The 18,654-nt window shown below is 38.3% G+C and overlaps 1 protein-coding gene and 1 pseudogene across 1 annotated transcript; one reads left to right on the top strand and one right to left on the bottom strand.

Moving 5' to 3' along the window:
* The first annotated feature begins 8,001 nt into the window (after nucleotides 1-8,001).
* LOC113314026 (ATPase ARSA1-like) lies at nucleotides 8,002-11,261 on the top strand. The gene is made up of 12 exons (XM_026562805.1): nucleotides 8,002-8,276; nucleotides 8,376-8,587; nucleotides 8,739-8,801; nucleotides 8,907-9,020; nucleotides 9,218-9,292; nucleotides 9,397-9,465; nucleotides 9,555-9,620; nucleotides 9,722-9,796; nucleotides 9,877-9,975; nucleotides 10,346-10,480; nucleotides 10,750-10,919; nucleotides 11,002-11,261. The coding sequence occupies exons 1-11, from the start codon at nucleotides 8,051-8,053 to the stop codon at nucleotides 10,885-10,887; spliced, it is 1,272 nt and encodes a 423-aa protein (XP_026418590.1). The 5' UTR covers nucleotides 8,002-8,050; the 3' UTR covers nucleotides 10,888-10,919; nucleotides 11,002-11,261.
* A 161-nt stretch (nucleotides 11,262-11,422) lies between these two features.
* LOC113314023 lies at nucleotides 11,423-18,037 on the bottom strand (annotated as a pseudogene).
* Between the last annotated feature and the right edge of the window lie 617 nt (nucleotides 18,038-18,654).

Raw genomic sequence — 18,654 nt, 5'->3', positions numbered from 1 at the left:
GTCCCTGTAAGAAGCCTCGTCAAGCTTCTTCTGAAAAATCTTGGTCTTTGCCTTCAAGTCTTCCACCGCTTTCTCAACCCTTGATGAATCCAGAGCCAGTATCCTCTCCTCATCCAGTAAAGCCGCATTCATGGAAATTGCATCAGCAGCCTCTGTCGCCTTATGAACTTTGATTATCTCAAGACGACGACGTAGCCATCTTACATTGAATCGCAATATATCACAATTCGAGATCATTTCATCTCATTTGTGCAGTTCATGGTTTTTGACGTCTCGCAAGTGCATCTGATTCATTTCCTCGATGATCGGCAATAGCCCCGCTACCGTGGTTAAAAGGGTTGGAAGAAAACCTTTACACACTTCTGTGGTAGCAATGTGACCATACTTCTTCCAGATCTTGGTGTACAGAGACACATAACATTTGGGAATCACGAATCCGCCGACCATTTCATTGTCTGAGAAGATATTAATCAATAGGGCTTCGAATAAAAGTCCAGTGATTGGGTATTCACGAGCATGGACACTGTCTCCAGTCTCCAAGGATCCTGCAGAATCTTCACATGCCTGGTTGCTGCTTTTCTCAACCTCAACCACGGTCACGGACTTTCCACTCTTTCTTCGTCTAGCGTCGACGACGACACGGACATCCGTCTATGATGAAACGAAAGAGTGTTAATCCCGGGACTCAGTACAATCTCAAGAGTCATAAGTTTACTTACAAACGATCCATCTTCAGCACGAGCCGATCCATACCGGGAAGGAGCTCTAACAGTCCGCTTAGTCCTTGCATTATGAGGAGTAGCATTCTTCTTACAGTCCTACGACAAATCATTTTCTTGTGATCAACAATCGAACAAAGACAAGAAAGGAGAAGAAGAAGAAGTGTACAACTTACTGAGATAGACGTTGCCATTTCACGCTTCGACTGAATATCATCTTGAGAAGAAATGCTATTGCTCGACATGACGACAAGGAGGTAGGATCAAAAATTCTCTGCACGATGAAACTGACTCAGGAATGAAAGAAATATTTGCGTGGATCATATATTTGGAGTCTTGAAGATATATATATATATATATATATATATATATCAGGCGATAGTCATCACTCGCGGATAGTCAACTCAGTTACGAGTTTCACTGAAACCCTAGGCTTTAAAGATCGATACTGAAGACGCGGAGGAAAATAACGCACTGGGGACTGAACATCACGGGTCAAAGGATAGGCCACGCGGCCTTGTACACGTCATGAATTCTCAGCCGTGTGTTATGTTACTTCTCATGAAAATCGCCAAGTCATGATGAATTTAGATGTATAGACATTGGTCCATGTCATGGATTAGAAGAAATCGACGTTAACAAAATGTTCATCATTCAGAAGAAAAGTCTAATTGAAGTAAAGTCGTTTAAACAGTCAAAAGAAAGATATCCACTATGAAGACTAAAAAGGGAATGCTCTAACGTCTAAAGAAGATGGAAGTAAAACTACTCGTCGGACTCAACCGAATTGTCAGCTTCATCATCACTGTCCTTCTCGGAATCATCTTCTTCAGAGTCACTGTCAGGATCATTGGTGAAGTCCGGTGGACGGAAGATAACATCATCATCTGAATTCGAGTTATCTTCTGTTGCAGCTTCAGCTTCAATTTTCTTCATCGTCCTCTGATGCTCTCTTTCATATCGATCAGGCTTAATGTAACGCTCGGATGGTTCCCATGTGATCTCTCATTCAGAAGCATCAGCATCAGAATCAGAAGGCACCCCATCCAAGAATTGACGTTTCTCCTCAACCCTTTGTCTCTTACGCCGGGTGCGATCTTTTTCACGTTGACGGGCATCCTCATTTTTGTCTTCAGCTCTTTTCTTTTCGAGTTCAGCAAAAGAGACTCTTCGCTCACCCAAGGGAACATTAGGCTTCGCCCCTTTCTGGGTAACCCTAGCCTTTGATTTCGCTACAAGAGCGTCGTAATCCTCATCAGAAGATCCAGAGGAAGAAGAAGAATACCAGTAATCGTAATTGCTGTTATTGTTGGTCGACATTTTCTGGAACCGGTAGATCAAAGATTACTACTATGTAAACAAACCAACATCAGAAAAAAATGGTAACTCTTAACTCTTACCTTTTATACTTCCACTAACAATAGTGATAGTAATGCTAGAGTTAACACCTCAAAATCGTTCGTCTCTTCGAAAACTGCAAAAAACGAACGAAACTTTATTTAGTTTCCGAAACTGATTTTCATGAAATCACGGACACAATTTTCATAATGTGAGCATTCACACAACTGACCTATGAAGTTCATAACCATACAATATTCTATCATAAATATATTGTCTATCTTTGAAGAATCCTCAAAACCCACGTTTTGATTTTTCGAAAAAACAGCAATTAATGCAACTTGCATACATAAATTATCAAGGATTTTATCTAACCAAAACAAACTCATGCAAATAAAATATATCATCATATTTTACACAATATATGTCACGGCTGCATATATATATATATATATATAAAAAATTATTTTCCCCTTCATATCGTCGTTATTTGTCTTTAAAACGAAGGTTTATTTCAAAAATATTGTGAAAGCTCACATATCATACATATGATAAAGTTTTGTATTCACATGAAAGCTCATATGCAAAATTTTATCACTGGACACAAGTTCATCATACATACTTTCCTTCGTGTCATCATTATTTGTCTTTAAAACGAAGGATTATTCCAATTTCATGAAAATTCACTTCTTTTATGATGAAACCTTGGTATACATGAAATATCATACACTAAGTTTTATCACTAGACCTAGGTTCATATTTAAAAAAAAAAAATCTCTCCTAAATCAGGATTTATAGTTAGTTTTCAAAACTAACGATCGAACGAACGTACGTTTTCAAAAACGAGGGTTTTTTCATAAAACTCACACTAATATACACACATGTATATAACTTCATCATGATCAAAACATGAACAACTCATGATGATCATAAACATCAACAACAAAAAAAAATACACGTACCTGGTAGGCCGGAATTTGGCCGGCGGCAACGGACGGCGACTGGCGGCGGCGGCGCTGGATCCCGGCGGTCTTCTCCTGCTGCTGGCGTGAAGGTGCTGAGATGGTGGAGAGATGGTCGTGGGAAAAATAAAAAAAAAGATTAATCCCTTTTATATCAATTTTATTTCCAAAACCTAATTTTCTAAGGATTTCCTTATTGGGCTCGACCCGCGAATTATAACCGACCACGGACTCGTCGTCCAATCAGCGGTTCAACACCAATTTATGCTCATCAAACGACGCTCCAATCATGACATTGAAACCTTCATCAAGTCGTGGTTTGCTCATGCTCTCTAAATCCGGTAATGTCTCAACTTACGACTAAGTTCAATTACTGGTATTATTATTTATGGCCGGAAAATCACCATTTAATGTTGACTGAGGAACACAGCTTTCCTCAGTAAGCAGGGGACTTAATGTAGATGGTGGATTTTCGACAAAAGATAAATTCGTAAACTCATAATTATACGAAGCTCTGATTCAGCAATCAGTATCGAGAAACGGGTCTCTCATCGAATTCTCAACGGAGAGTACTTTCTCTCAGAGTACATGTAGATATGTAGTCTCATGACTGGACAACGGCATATCTCATGAATACTGAATACTTTCAGTGATTATTTCTATATAGCATTACGAGATGGATGGCTCCTAGACAGCTTGCTCTGCTAGTATAGAGCGATAACGTCTTCGGGAACAAACAACAAGTTTACGCTGACTATATAAAGGATATGACTTACCCACAAGCTCATATCGGGATAATTAATGCTCCTAGACAGCTTGCTCTGCTAGTATAGTGCCACAAAGTTAATTATTCCTAATTAAGATTAATTCTGCCGTGACATTCACCACTGAACTCCCAGAATAATCTATTATTGCTCCTATTCCATGGTCGAATCCACGACTGGTCCCATGGAATGGCAATAACAATTGCTCCTATTCCATGGTCGAATCCACGACTGGTCCCATGGAATGGCAATAACAATTTCTCCTATTCCATGGTCGAATCCACGACTGGTCCCATGGAATGGAAATAAACAATTGTTCTGATTCTATGATCGAATCCACGGATTGATCTCATAGAATAACAATAACTATATTATCTCATTACTCCGATTTCATGATCGAATCCACAACTGGTCTCATAAATGGTAATAGATAAATCTTAATTACTCTGATTCTATGGTCGAATATACGATCCCATGGAATTGTAATGCTCACTTTATTATTATGAATTCGTAGTTGAATCCTCAGCTGATCCTATGAATTAATAATAAACATCATATTACTCAGTTTTGTGAATTATTCTCCACTGAATTCCACAATTAGTAATAAATAATCAACAACTGGGCGTCTGAGCTACCTCTAAGTAAGCCCCGATTCAAATGGTGAAGGCGTATTCAACGACGATACACTAACAATCACCACACGAACGAGTATTTCAAAATACAACGAAACGATGAACCTATGCAAAATAGGGAAGAAAATAATAAATAATTAAAAATATTGACCAGGGTGCTGGGAGCACGGACACACGACCGACTGACCGTGTCGTGGTCAATCCCACGCCAGTTTTATATTTTAATGCATTTTTATCATTTTCCATGATTTGATGAAAATTCTCTGATTTTATCAAATCTCCTTCGTCTCAAGGAAACTCCTCGGTTTCATGGTACTTCCGTAAATCCATAAAAAATAATAAAAAATTAAGGAAAGGAGTGTGGGGCCTGACCATTGGCCAACCGGTCCCAACCAGCCCCACACCCCACGGTTTCTTATTATTTTATTATTATTTCTCTAATTTCATGAAAAAACTCCTTGATTTCATGGTATTTTGCACAAATCATCAAATAATAATAATAAAATAAAATAAATTATGAAAACTTGTGGGACCGGACCTTGGCCGGCCGGCTATGCCCTAGACGGTCCCACACGCCCCTTTGTTTTATTCTTTTATTATTAGTTTTCCTTGAATTCATCAAATTCCTTGATTTCATGGTATTTCTCTCAAATTAGGAAAAATTCCCTCAAATCATCAAAAATACCTAAAAAATATATTAAAAAATTATGAAAACTCGTGGGACCGGCCCAAGCCGGCCGGCCATGCCTTCCACGGTCCCACACGCCCTTGTTTTTATTATTTTAATATTTTTTGCTTCCTTGAATTCATGAAAACTCCTTCAATTCATGGAAACTCCCTAAATTCATCAAATTTCTCAAAATTCATGAATTTTTCATAAAATCATCAAAATATTATAAAATTAAGGAAAAGGCACCACGGGACCGTGGTCACGACCGACCGACCATTCCTTGACCACGGCGGACCCACGCCTCCTCATTCCTTATTTTATAATTATTTTTCATCATCTCATGGTGTTTTCCTCAGTTTCGTCGAAACCCTAATTTTGACATATTTTCTCGAATGAATGCTCAATTGCACGCCAGAAAATATCAAAATTCTCAGGACTGAGACGCGGACGCCTTGGGGACACGAGCACGCTATCTTGAACGACCAAGATTGGCTCTTTGGCTCACGGAAGCCGGTCCCATCAATTTTCACAGTTTTGACCTAATTTGCACAATTGTTCGTATTAGGTCCAAAATTCTTCCAAACACTTTGGATTTTCATGAAGTGATCGTCAGGCGGCCACGTGACAACCCAGAGCCGGTTTCATGACTCCATGGTCGGTCCCTCGGCTCGTCATAATTAACAAATCGTCAACTCTTCATGAGTTCTTTGTATTTGCTCACTGAGCATATGGACACTACATGGTTGATCCACGGTCCCATGTAGTCGCTCCCTCCTTCGTCCCATGGTTAAACTTCTGACGAACCATGAATTGATCATCAATTGATCAAATTAGGGTTTCTGAATCCAAGGATCATCATTCCAGATTCCAACCTTAATAATTTTACAACGACCTCATGGTCATTAATTTTATTAATTATGCTTGGTTCAACGACCAGTATTCTAATTAATATTTTTGGTACGCTGCCAATAATCCATCAGATGGGCAACACATGCTCAGACGATCAAATATTCAACATTTCATCACATGAGCAACACTTGCTCAGATGATGAATATTTGCTCAAACCAAAGAATATTGGTTCAACAATCAATATTCAACGGTCCATCAAATGAGCAATGCTTGCTCACTTCATCGTAAGAACTATACCCCTGTCTCATGACATGTTCAATTCATGAGTTTCAGAACATCATGTTCAACTCAGCAACTACATGGACTCATCGTCCCATCAAACCACGAAGTCATCAATTGACTAACAAACCACGATACGTCAATCGTGTCACTTGGGGGGATATCACTTAGGATTATGGTTTGGCGGTGTACGGCACGTGTGTTCAAATACACGATGGAATGTGAGCAAGTCGTGCAGTCAGTTGAAGTAATTCACGAGGTAGTGGGTGGAAAATCGACCAAGTATCCACATGTTGAGCAACTGGTTTCAAACACGATCTCCACTTTCCCACTCCTTGATTGCATCAACTGTCACACTTCATGGGATCATGGTGTCTAAAATTCCAGCAATATAAATAATTCTCTGAATCATGATTGAATGATCATCAACAGTATCATCAATCTCACGTCTCATCGACAACACGAGATCATCAACTCATCAATTGAGCAACTACTCTCAATTGAGCAATTTCAATCATTCAGAGCTTATCATATTCAGAATTCACACACCCACAATTTTTGATTACCATTGATTCCACACATTTCCCAGCTTCCCTCCTATAGATCAACCCATCCTCTCTTGTGACCGAATTTACTCTGGAACGGTCATTGTCTTGATTTAGGCCGGAGTACTACAGATTGATCTCTCGAATCTAAAGCACCCCCTTTGCAGCGGTGCATCTGTGTGAGGTTTAACATTTCGTTAGGTTCGAGGAGTATCCTCCGTACGGTCGTCTCCTCAATTCCTTAAAAACCAGCAAATCGTTTTTCCCCATCTACAAAAAGGATAACTATTAACTTAGCGAGTGTGGATGTCCAACCAATTTTTAGCTCCACTTCCGCATTCACTTGTGCATGGACCAGACACCCACTCATCAAACTACAGATAAGCCGGTTCGAGATAGCAGATTTAATCCATATGCTCACCTCATTGTAGGGGTGAGCATGGGTAGTCCAACCCGCTAATCCACCCATAATTTGGTGGGTGGACACCCAACCTGCTTATGGATTGGATGTGGATTCATCTTTGAAAATCCAATAAATATTAGATCGAGTGCGAGTGCATGTTTAGAAATCCATTGGACAACCAACCCTCCATGACCCGGGTTAAGGGTGTTCTTATTTAATACCTAGTAGTATATCTATTTCGTATCCATCGTTGAAAATTTTATAATTTTACATGATGCCAGTAAATACGGAGAGGATTTAATCAAATACATACATGTTATTTATCTAAGGGTGATTTAGGATGTTATAAATTGTGTTTTTATTAGTTTCGCTTTTAACTTACTTAATGAAAAAATTTACTACAAAGTTATCCATCCGTATCGAACCCATCCACCCGCCTATCCAAGTATATTAGACCCATGAATGATGGAACGGATTCCGATGAAAATTTAGCATCCGCCATCTAGATGGACTAGACGTGGATGACACCAAATCCACCGATTTTACACGTTGCTCACCCCGGCCTCGTTGTGGCAACTGGTTCGAATTAACCTAAAGCCCAGGAAATTCAATCCATCTCCCATTTTCGTGACTCAATTGTGCAAAATCCACACAATTTACGAAGAACCCGTCAAACTATTACCTAAACTGTTCGATCGTTGTATCGAGTCTGTATACACTGATACAATTTAGACCGTTAGATACGAAACACGCTTAACATGTATTCAACTTCATAACCATCCAAAGGCTTGGACCTTACAAAGACAGCAAGACATCTAAAAACACCATCCATTAAAACACAAATCTCTTAAGAAACCAGTGTTTGAGAATTCCTTGAGAGAGAAAAAAATGGCAGCACTGTATAATATTCCCTCCATCTCCTCATCTACTCATTCACTTTCTCTTCCTCATCATAATCAGGGTTGTACTAAGACAGCCCCAATGGCTATGGCTAGTTTTCTTTCTCACTTACCTAAAAATCAAACCCCTTTCTCTTTATTAAAAATCAGTAGAACTTTTACCTCTATCTCTTCTAATCCAACTACTAGAAAACCTTACAGAAATCTATTCCAAGGTGAGTTACTTAGTTTACTGCAATTAGTTTTACTCACTGGGTTTTCTCTATTTGTTTCAATTTTTCGATTTTTCAGCTTTTATTGATTTTCTGGTGTAGTGAGAGCGGTTGCTGCACCGGCAGAAGCGGTTGCAGGGTTTGATGAGATGGCAGCAGGGACACAAAGGAAGTATTACATGTTAGGAGGGAAAGGAGGAGTTGGTAAGACGAGTTGTGCTGCATCACTTGCTGTCAAGTTCGCCAATAGTGGGCACCCGACTATTGTTGTTTCAACTGATCCTGCACATTCATTGAGTGATTCATTTGCTCAGGTAGATATTAGATAACTCCAGTTTCAACTTAATTTCTAGTTAGTTTACTAAGACCACTGCTAGAATATCAGCCTATTAAATGTGTCGGAATCATTTGTTATGTTGCAATGTGTGTGTCTCTATCACAATGAGTTTGTGTATGTTTTGGCAGGATTTGACTGGAGGGATGCTAGTACCAGTTCAAGGACTTGATAATCCACTCTTTGCTCTTGAGGTAGCTACCATTGTTTTGCTTTGTTATTGCTAAAAGTTCCGTTATGGGAGTTAGTACTTTATATAAAACCTTTGTACTTTGTAATGTATATAATGGTAATCACAGATAAATCCAGAAAAGGCAAGGGAAGAGTTTCGCACTGCAAGTCAGGGTGGTGGTGGAAGTGGCGGGGTAAAAGATATGATGGATAGTATGGGTCTCGGAATGCTTGTTGAGCAGGTAACACTGCGGAATATTGTAATTTAAAAGAATACCAGTATGTCACGCATCAAGCTTTTTGTTTCTTCTTTTTTCGGGGTTCTCAAGTAGTATATCTTCCTAAGGGGGTGTAGTTCTCTTGGACTTCTAGTACATTATTTTGATCGTTGGTTAACTTACCCCGTGGCTAACTTTATAATTTTTTGGAACTGTTCAAGTTAGGAGATCTTAAACTTGGAGAGCTGCTAGATACACCTCCTCCTGGTTTGGATGAAGCTCTTGCAATTTCTAAGGCATGTATACGATGAATATCTTCTTTGCTTTAGCTGCTTCGCAATCACTGATTTATCTAGCTTTTTTTTTAGGATGCTTTGCTAATTATTATTCTGCCCTCCAGGTTATGCAATTCGTTGAATCCCAAGAGTATAACATGTTTACACGAATTGTTTTTGATACAGCACCAACAGTAAGCACAATTTGTTTACTTTATAATTTTTTTTTGTTTTATTTTCTTTCTTATATCAAGTGTTATATTCCTCGTTATTTCACTTATAGGGTCACACTCTCCGGCTTTTGTCTCTGCCTGATTTCTTGGATGCATCAATAGGCAAAATCCTTAAGGTGTGTCTTGTATAAAGTTCTTTTGAGGATTAATAATAAGTGCTTTTTAGCCTTTTCATAGTTAGTGACATTTTACTTTCTTTTGTCATTGCTCGTTTCAGCTAAAACAGAAGTTATCTTCAGCAACTTCAGCCATAAAATCCGTTTTCGGAAAAGAAGCAAAGCCAGATGATTCTGTAAGCCAAAGCTTTCTTTGGAACAAGTTCTTTTGCTTTAGCATAGAATACTCATTATTACGTGATTGCTATTTTTGTAGTCTGCCAAACTAGAGAAGCTGAAGGAGAGAATGGGAAAAGTACGAGACCTTTTCCGGGACACGGAGTCTACTGAATTTGTTATAGTAACTATACCTACGGTAAGCCGAAGCTATTCATAAAGGTGCATAACTATTGTTTCACAACTGAAGAAACTCTCTGATATTCATTCAACAATCATGAGTCATACTACATCGTTCACCTGCATTGCTTCAATTCATGTGGAGTGAATTATATTCATGGTGAAGAAAGAGCAAGAATCCTAGATTAAGTCCTCTCTCCTAGATCAATAAGTTTCTGTGCCACATGGGTATTCCATGTATTATCTAACAAGATTGAATCATTGAAGTAGTGACGTCACTTTTTTCTGTGCAATATGGGTGTTCCGTTATTATCTATATAACTAGATATGAGAAGTAACTGCATTTTCTATTTTTAGTCTCACCGCCAGCTCTTCTTGTAATCCTAAAGGTAATGGCGATAAGTGAGTCGTCAAGGTTGCATGCTTCCTTGGAGAAAGAAAATGTTCCCGTCAAGAGACTTATTGTCAATCAAGTTCTACCAGCATCGGCATCAGACTGCAAATTCTGTGCAATGAAACGGAAGGTATGGTTCCCAAACTGATGTTTATCTTTCTTTGGTGATAAACATTTTCCTCGGGTGTGCATTTCATGTATGTCCCATCAAACCCTGATTCGAAATATTTTACAAATTTAATTTGGTACTAATATGTCATTTAGTGGTCGTTTGGTCTATAAACTGCAACAGCAAATTGTACTTTTTATGCTTTCAGGTTTCAGTTGCACACTCGCACCATGCAATTTACTTTACTCTGTAGGCAAGCAGTAAGTTTTTACTTTCGCTTAACTTTGCAGGATCAGAAGCGTGCTCTTGATATGATTGAGAAAGATCCAGAATTGTCTGGGTTGAGGTTAGTCCAGGCACCCCTAGTTGATGTTGAGATCAGAGGTGTTCCAGCTCTTACATTCATGGGTGATATTGTTTGGAAGTAGGCTTTTTTTATCTGAAGAATCGGCAGAATCAGGTAAGCTCTACTGCCACTTGCTATGAATTTACATGGTCTCATCATATAATTTTGAGGAAACTTACATTTCTTTTTTCCACAGATCATGGATTTCAGGATAAAATAGGGGAGAAGTTTCACCGGCCATTTATAGCAGCAGTGCATGCTATCTAGGAAGATGCAAGTGAAGTAAAGATAGAACCCTTTCTCTAAAGAGGGGTAATTTGAGTATTTTTTTGTAGTCAAAATCAAATAGGTGAAATCTGAGGAAATTGATTATTTAATCTTCTCAAGTTATACAAACAAAAGAAAATAGAAAAATGTTCGATTCCACTTTGAATAAAATAGCATAGCTCTATGAGATCCCCTTTGTTATGTCTGTCTGTTGTGAAATTGCAGTTGCATCATAACTTGTGTTTGGGCAAGAAGAGATCTGACGAAGTGTACTCTCCTTACCTCAACAGAACTACTTTTCCTACGACATCAAATTATACAAAGAATGGACTATTCAACTTTGAACAATAATAATGGAGATGAAACTAAGCAACCGCCGAACGACTGGAGTTACGGTTTATATCAGATAAAGGTTGACAATTGGAGCACAGGGGACCGCCCTGAACATAACTTCGAGATTACATTTTAGAGGACAGGAGACTGCCCTGAACATAGAATCAGTATTACGTTTTAGAATTAGTAGGGATTTTATGCCCGCGGATTCATGAGTTATATCCAGTGCTCCTCGATGGGTTCACACCACAACAGTGGCTTTAAAAGCTCACAAGCTGTCTTCTGACTCTTCTCTTTCATTTTCTTTGTATGAACAAAAAAATATACACCGAGTGACAATTATGATCTATTTTCTTCGGAAAGTTACCATTAACAAATAAGCCAAAATGCGACTGCCAGCACCGTATAGGAAAAGAAAGACGATACAACGATTCCAGTTACGGATATCATAGCCTGATTTCATTAGTGAACCACAACGTGTTATCAGCCAAACTCCAGAATACCTGTTAAACAACAAAACTGTTAGCAATACTCGTTCATTAGGAAAGACATGCAAATAAATTGAATACTAATGTACACCTTTCTGCATTTGATATCACAAATGCTTGCAAAGCCCACTTTGGATAGCATAAATTCGCTATGGTCTTCACAAATCCAGCTGACTGCTGAGTCGAGACGAGAGTTAAAACCACAAGGAGAAGAACTGACCACTGAAGAAGAAATATACAGATCGTTACTGGAACTTGAAATAATAATGAAAAGGATTTTACGAACTTGAATGTTTTTACACTTTCAAAGAGGGTATGTACCAGCTGGGCTGCGCCAGGTTCAAGAAAGATGGAAAAGACATAGGCTACACCAGTCACACAGTACACAAGAAAGACCAGAACAATGTAATAATCCATGAACGAAGACCTAGGGTTGTTGAAGAAATAAAACATGGATAGATAAACCACAGGCTTTACAAGTGTATTGGAATGATCAACTGTATCCTTCGATAGAAAATAAGCAAAACTGCTCATGCCGGAACTACTCTCCCTCCAATAAATCAACTTATCCTGTGAAAAGATCTCAAAGCAGCAATCTTGCACAGAAGAGCTGCAAGCCAACAGAGATGGTTTTCCGTGCAAGTGAGGAAATATACATGGAGTAAAATCAATACAATGAAAATTAAAGTTCAAAATAATTTAAGTTTTGCTATCCGCAAGGGTTTGAGTTCTGCTACTTACAAACCGCTATTACTGAGTAGGTATAACCTGCTAACCCAAAATTTTCATCACTCATTTTAGCAAGTAATCCTAAGCAGGCTCCAGCAAGAAATAAGATCATAAAATCCACGGCTTGAATCTTAGATTCTCTCAATTGTTGTTTGCTAACCCTGATGCAAAATAGTAGATTTCACACAGATTAAGATCTTCAAAGCAAAATAACAAATAAAACAAGTATCATTCTTGAATTACTGCCACGAAGAATCAGCTCACTGATCACCAAAGACAACCGACTTTTTCTGCTTATGTTTGCTGTTGAAAAGTTTACGCAAATTCAGTGCAGAGGTTTGAGAACTTACCTCCCAATATAGTATTTGTATTGTTTCAATACACCAGGAGTTCGGCGGTTAGACAAGTCTTTCAACATCAAGATATTGTGAAGAAAGTTGTCTTGTTGCATCTCAGCGTTCAACTTAACATCCTCCCATAAATCTCCAGCAAATGATCTCACTTCAATTCCATCTACATCAGCATTGCACTCTGTCTCAGTACTTGTATCCTGACCCCTTGATGAAGATGCGACCTCTGCAGCATCAAGTTGCATATCCCGGGGTATTGGATATCCATTATGAAGCATCCATCTCAGAGGAAGCTGTTTCATGTCTATACTTGTGCTTGGTACTACACCCTCCAAGAGGTCGATGAAGTAATCTGGTGGATTAACCCGATCAGGAACTATAACCCCAAGGCCTGCAAAATATTCCTCACATTCTTTACTGGTCCATGATATACGGTTAGACCACCTTTGGCTAGAAGTATTAGATCGTCAAACATCTTGAATAGACCATAGCTGAAGAAAACAATAACAGTTCAATAAAAACCATGCATGTAAAAGCAAAGAAGCAAAATAAGAAAGACCATGATCCTTGAGAACTGTGAATTATTATTGATACCTAGGTTGGTGAACTACCGTACAGATGTTTACCCCTTCAAGAGCCTCCCGGCGAAGTGCTCTTAAAAGCAACTGGGAAGATGAACTGTCTAACCCAGATGTTGGTTCATCTAAGATCAGAAGCGAAGGTTCCATAACCATTTCCATTCCAACGTTTACTCGTTTTCTTTGACCTCCGGAAATTCCCCGGTTCTCTGCTGTTCCAACCAAGGAATCTATTACATGTTGCAGCCCCAAGGAGTCGATGACTATAATCAAAACCTTATCTGCTTTTGGCATGTCAGCTGATAGCCTAAGTAAGAATAGAAAAACAAAAGCTCAAATCCATGAAGTACATAGCGATTTCATTTCTGATTTCTGTAACAGGACAAATAATTTGAAGAAGTGTGATCACCCAAAAAAAAAAAAGAACATATGACTGCGAGGAGTCAGGACCCAAGGCACGTGACACCAATACTGTCCCTGTTTGACCACCTTAATACCATGGTGCAATTGCAAGTCCAAGTCTCACACAAGGCCTTACTACATGTAAGTTCCAAGCTGACCCTAAGGAATGCACTCCTCTCTAAGCAATATGAGATTATGCAATGACAAAAGAAATGTTGTTCACATGCAAGACTAACTATGTATATACCTGCAATTGGCACTGAACATGAGATTCTCCTCTATTGTCAAATTTCCATGTACAATATCGTCTTGTGGCACAAACCCAATAATTTTCCTATAGGAATGGATAGATACATTTTTTCCATTTATAAGAATAAGACCGGTCTTTTTGCATCCCGTAGCTTTTCCTGCCAGAGCATTAAGAAATGTCGTTTTTCCAGCTCCAGATGGACCCATGACAGCAGAAACACGGCCAGGCCTTATCTTTCCAGTCACACACCTCATGAGATATTTATTTGTCCCTTTCAAAGTAAGAGTTAATTCCCTGAAAGAAACCTCAATCACTGGTCTAGTCATGATGACCTGCATCTCGGCATCCATTTTAATTACTCCAGAAAAGGTCAAGTTCATGTTTTCATGTTGTAGAGCTTTCTCCTTCTCAATTGTGCCATATACATACTTGAAAATTTGAGTATTAGTATGCATGTGTTTCCCCATTGGTGCAAGCGTTTTACTACTCTCTAAATTGAAGTCTTGATTATGGTTAAAGTTCCCTTCGAGATCATGTATAATTTCAGTTGAATTTCCTGCTCCCTTTTTCATTGCTTTTTCGTCTTCAGATGATTTCCTCTGAGATGTCCTTGAGATGTCTACTTCCTCATCGGTCTCAGTTCTAGCCTGATCCGAATTATGATATCCTCGGGTTGTCTAGCACTGTCACCCTTTTGACGAGAAAATTGATGTGATAATGATCTTTGCAATCCAAGTGCATGCTTCTTGGCAATGTCTCTTGCGGCCTTCCACCTTTCACGCACATGTTTAGTTCTTTGGACACTCCTTGCTGCAGCTTCCCTGGATCTAGCGTTTCTTCTTTCACGAATGGCAAGTACATGATCGGAGCAGTTATAGATAATGATCAATAGAGCGCTCAATGCAGCCTACGTTGCCAAATCGAACGCGTCAAGATCTACCAGTTCCAACTGCAGGATCAGTATTTAAGAAAACAACAATATGTGCATACTTCATAGAAATGAAAAAAGAAACGCCAAATCTTGTGTTATCAGCACTTACTATAAGAATAGCACCATATAAGCGGATACCCTGTGTTGCAGTATTCAGTTTGCAGGAAGTCAACTTGAAGCACTCTGTAAGGAGGCAATTAAAAGGTCAAGTCTGAGAGTAACAGTCTTCAATTCGGTCTACAAAATGCTAATACTTAATTGAAAATATTAAGCATCTAGGACCAGTCCAAGGGTAAAACAAAATGAAAGAAAAAATAATGGCATTGACACCATTATCTCCATGCATGTCATCCTTTTAGTGGTATGAAACTGAAATTCTACCAAAAGGATGTCAAGGAGTACAGATACTTACTATTTTCTGATCTAGAACCTTTACGGCAGTAATGTCTGACCAACACGACAAAATGAAATTAGTAAATAAGATAACAAGCAAGAAAATGAATGAATCGAGATAAACCAAAAAGAGACTAAATCAGATAAATAGAATAATCACAAAGCATCTAACGAAGTATTCAGTCACCGACAAACAAAAACGAAAAAGCCGCAGACACTGATTGATGGGTGCTAAGGTTTTGGATAATAGGAATAATACCCATCACTGCAAGGTATCTTTTTGACGGTAGAGGGACAGTATGATCCTGCTGAACAGAACATCTCACCAGTACTCCTTACATCAGCCCAAGAATCTGCTCCCCCGCAAGTATGATTAAGTTGTGCATGAGGTAATTGGTAATGGTATCTGCAAGATATGTTAGCCATAGATTAGCTTATAGATATAGAAAGAGAACATGAGAAAAACGAAGTTTTATTCAGTAAAATTTATCAACTTACGGATCGCACGTGCTAGTAGCTACATTAAGCTCTGCAAGTGGGCAATAGGAACCTAAAGGGCAAGCTGCGTTGAAAGCCAAGGAAATAACTATAAATAAGCAAGTAATATTTCTGTTCCTTAAATAAGGTAATGAATGACAAACTTCTGGACACAACATTAACTAACTTCATGCATAAAACTGTACCATGCATATCAGACTTGTCTTCTGCGGCATTAACTGTTGATGTGATTTTTACATTGTAACCATCAACTAGATATACATGTTGATTTTATCTTTAAGAATAAAGGACTTGCAGATAAAATACTTACGTATCATACAAGTAAGACCTTGCGGACAGAAGAAACCTTCACAACAAGTGTTGCAATTGCTAGCTCTAGTAGGCATGTCCCTTGAATTCTTCAGATCAACCAGTTGATCAAAGTCAACTCGACAAGCCCATCCAGGTTCACAGCCAGGATTCCAAGTGGTCAGATTACAATTCTCATTAGGTCTCAAATAGTTCGTTGCAAGGTATCTACGAAAGTAAAACTTTATCTCTGCTGCTGTACAGAGGCGTTGAGTCATATCCCCTGTCAACATAATCGTACGAATAATTAGCCGCAACAAAAAGCACAAACACACACACACACGCGGACACACACACACACACGCGCGACACACACACACACACTAAACCTAACAAAACAAATGGTGATGAAATAAACCCAATAATAAAAGAATCACTGTCAGTCGAAAATAAAGCACAGCTCAAGTTTCAATGGTCAACAGTTCTACATTCTACCATCCATTCATCCTGGCAATTAGATAAGCATGATCATATTGTACTACTTCACGAAGTGCAAAAATTAATACATGCTACTGCTGAGAAAGGCGACAAATTGTTAACACAACGAAAAACCAAATAACATAGCTCTGCCTAAATATATGATAAAGTGTATAAACCGTGAATTCGGCCTGCTTTGTTGTTGGTCAAAGTACCGGTTGTACCGAAAATAGAATGTTTTCTCTTTTTACAATCAATAAAAATGTATTGCCTTTAAAGTGTTGTACTTTCGAAGTAAACATTTTACCTTTTGTTCTCTTAATACAAGTAGATAAGAATTCCAAATCCGTGGTAAAATTGAACGCCCCATTCCAATCCTCCTTCCTATAATTTATTTAAAATACTCTAAGTTAATAAAAACAGTAGAAACCAACTGAAGTAAGTAATTGAGAAAAAATAAGTTGAAAGAAAATAACCCACTGATCCTTAAAACAGAAAGCCAAATCATGACTAACTTCGCCTTGATAGATGCTTGTGAGATTAGATAGACGTTTGTATATGAGTTTCGTAACTAATGGAAGTAGCTCAGGATTACTAGTTCGGTTGAACTCAACAAGTAGTGGATGTAACTCAGGATCACTTGTTTGATTCAGTCCAGAAAGTATTTGGCACTGTACTTGCCATGAAAATCTACATAGAACGAATATCGAGAGTAAAATAGATGTAATTTGATCTGTTATGACTTTATCCCTGCCCATAATAAAAATAATACTCTAAACTAGCTCAAGAACAAACGCAAAATCAATGAGAAATTCATTAAACCAGTAAAACCTTGGTGTACTTATTTAAAAATCAAATTGACTTAGTTAAAAATCAAATTGCCTATTGGAAAAGATTAAGTTGTAGACTGACCAATAAATTCCAAAACATAGACATTTTAAATAAATATTCAGCTTTCAAGAATTGAAAACTTCAACTGAAATAGTCGCTGAAACATTAAGAAAATCAATCATATACTTACGTTCCATGACGAATGGTAAGGAAACGTGAATAAATTGTTTTAAGAAATCTAGGGTTTCATAGATGGAGTAGTAGTTCGATGTCAAGATGAGAAGGAAGTGCAGAATATGAAAATGGCCCGGAAGAGAGAACATGACGAGTTCCTCTGAGTACTTATTCTTTTTCGAAATCTTGATGATGATGGCGAGAGACTGAATAAGAGGACGATTGGACGAAGAATAATATATGGAGGGAGATTTCAAGCAATTTAATTTTTTAATGCCTGAAACTAATCATGTCTGCAGTACGTTATTCCGGGCTTTGAGCAATCCGTCGAGCCCAGCACTAGATAACTTGACTAACCAGGGTAGTCTGTCGTTGAGTTTGCTAATAAAGTGAAACTTTGGATCACTTACGAAGTACTGTGTGGACATGTGGATCTGAGTGTTAAGTAGTGCCGTAAATGGAGCGGGGAATAGCATTTCCGTTTTTTTTTTTACCAAAGGAAAAAAAAAAGTTATTTTTTTGATTAATAAAAAATTTAGTTAATTTTGAATTTTGAAAGAAGTTAGATTCTGTTAATGTAAGGATGGTACTTGATTTTAAAATGAAAGATGGTTTAGTTAACGAGGAAGGATCCGTTTACACTTTTATTATCACACTATCTCACACGTTGGACGTTATTTTTGTGAATAAAACCCAAATCATAACGGATTTGAAGCTAATATTTTGAGGATATGTTCCTCTTACCAATTTCTACATGCCTTCTAAAAATGAGCTCATTCCGAAATATAAGACCTCACGATCTTAATTTCGACGGCCAGAAATCCGCAGATTGTCAACGACTCATTTTCAAAGTAGTAGAT

Source organism: Papaver somniferum, chromosome 9 (assembly GCF_003573695.1).
Source record: "Papaver somniferum cultivar HN1 chromosome 9, ASM357369v1, whole genome shotgun sequence".
Classification (NCBI taxonomy): Eukaryota; Viridiplantae; Streptophyta; class Magnoliopsida; order Ranunculales; family Papaveraceae; genus Papaver; species Papaver somniferum.
This window is presented reverse-complemented; position numbering and strand designations above follow the sequence as displayed.

Excerpts from the sequence above, each read along its gene's own strand:
- LOC113314026 (XM_026562805.1), top strand. The coding sequence starts at position 8,051 with ATGGCAGCACTGTATAATATTCCCTCCATCTCCTCATCTACTCATTCA. Across the intron at positions 8,277-8,375 it reads TTACAGAAATCTATTCCAAG|TGAGAGCGGTTGCTGCACCG; the intron begins GTGAGTTACTTA and ends TTTCTGGTGTAG. Across the intron at positions 8,588-8,738 it reads TGAGTGATTCATTTGCTCAG|GATTTGACTGGAGGGATGCT; the intron begins GTAGATATTAGA and ends ATGTTTTGGCAG.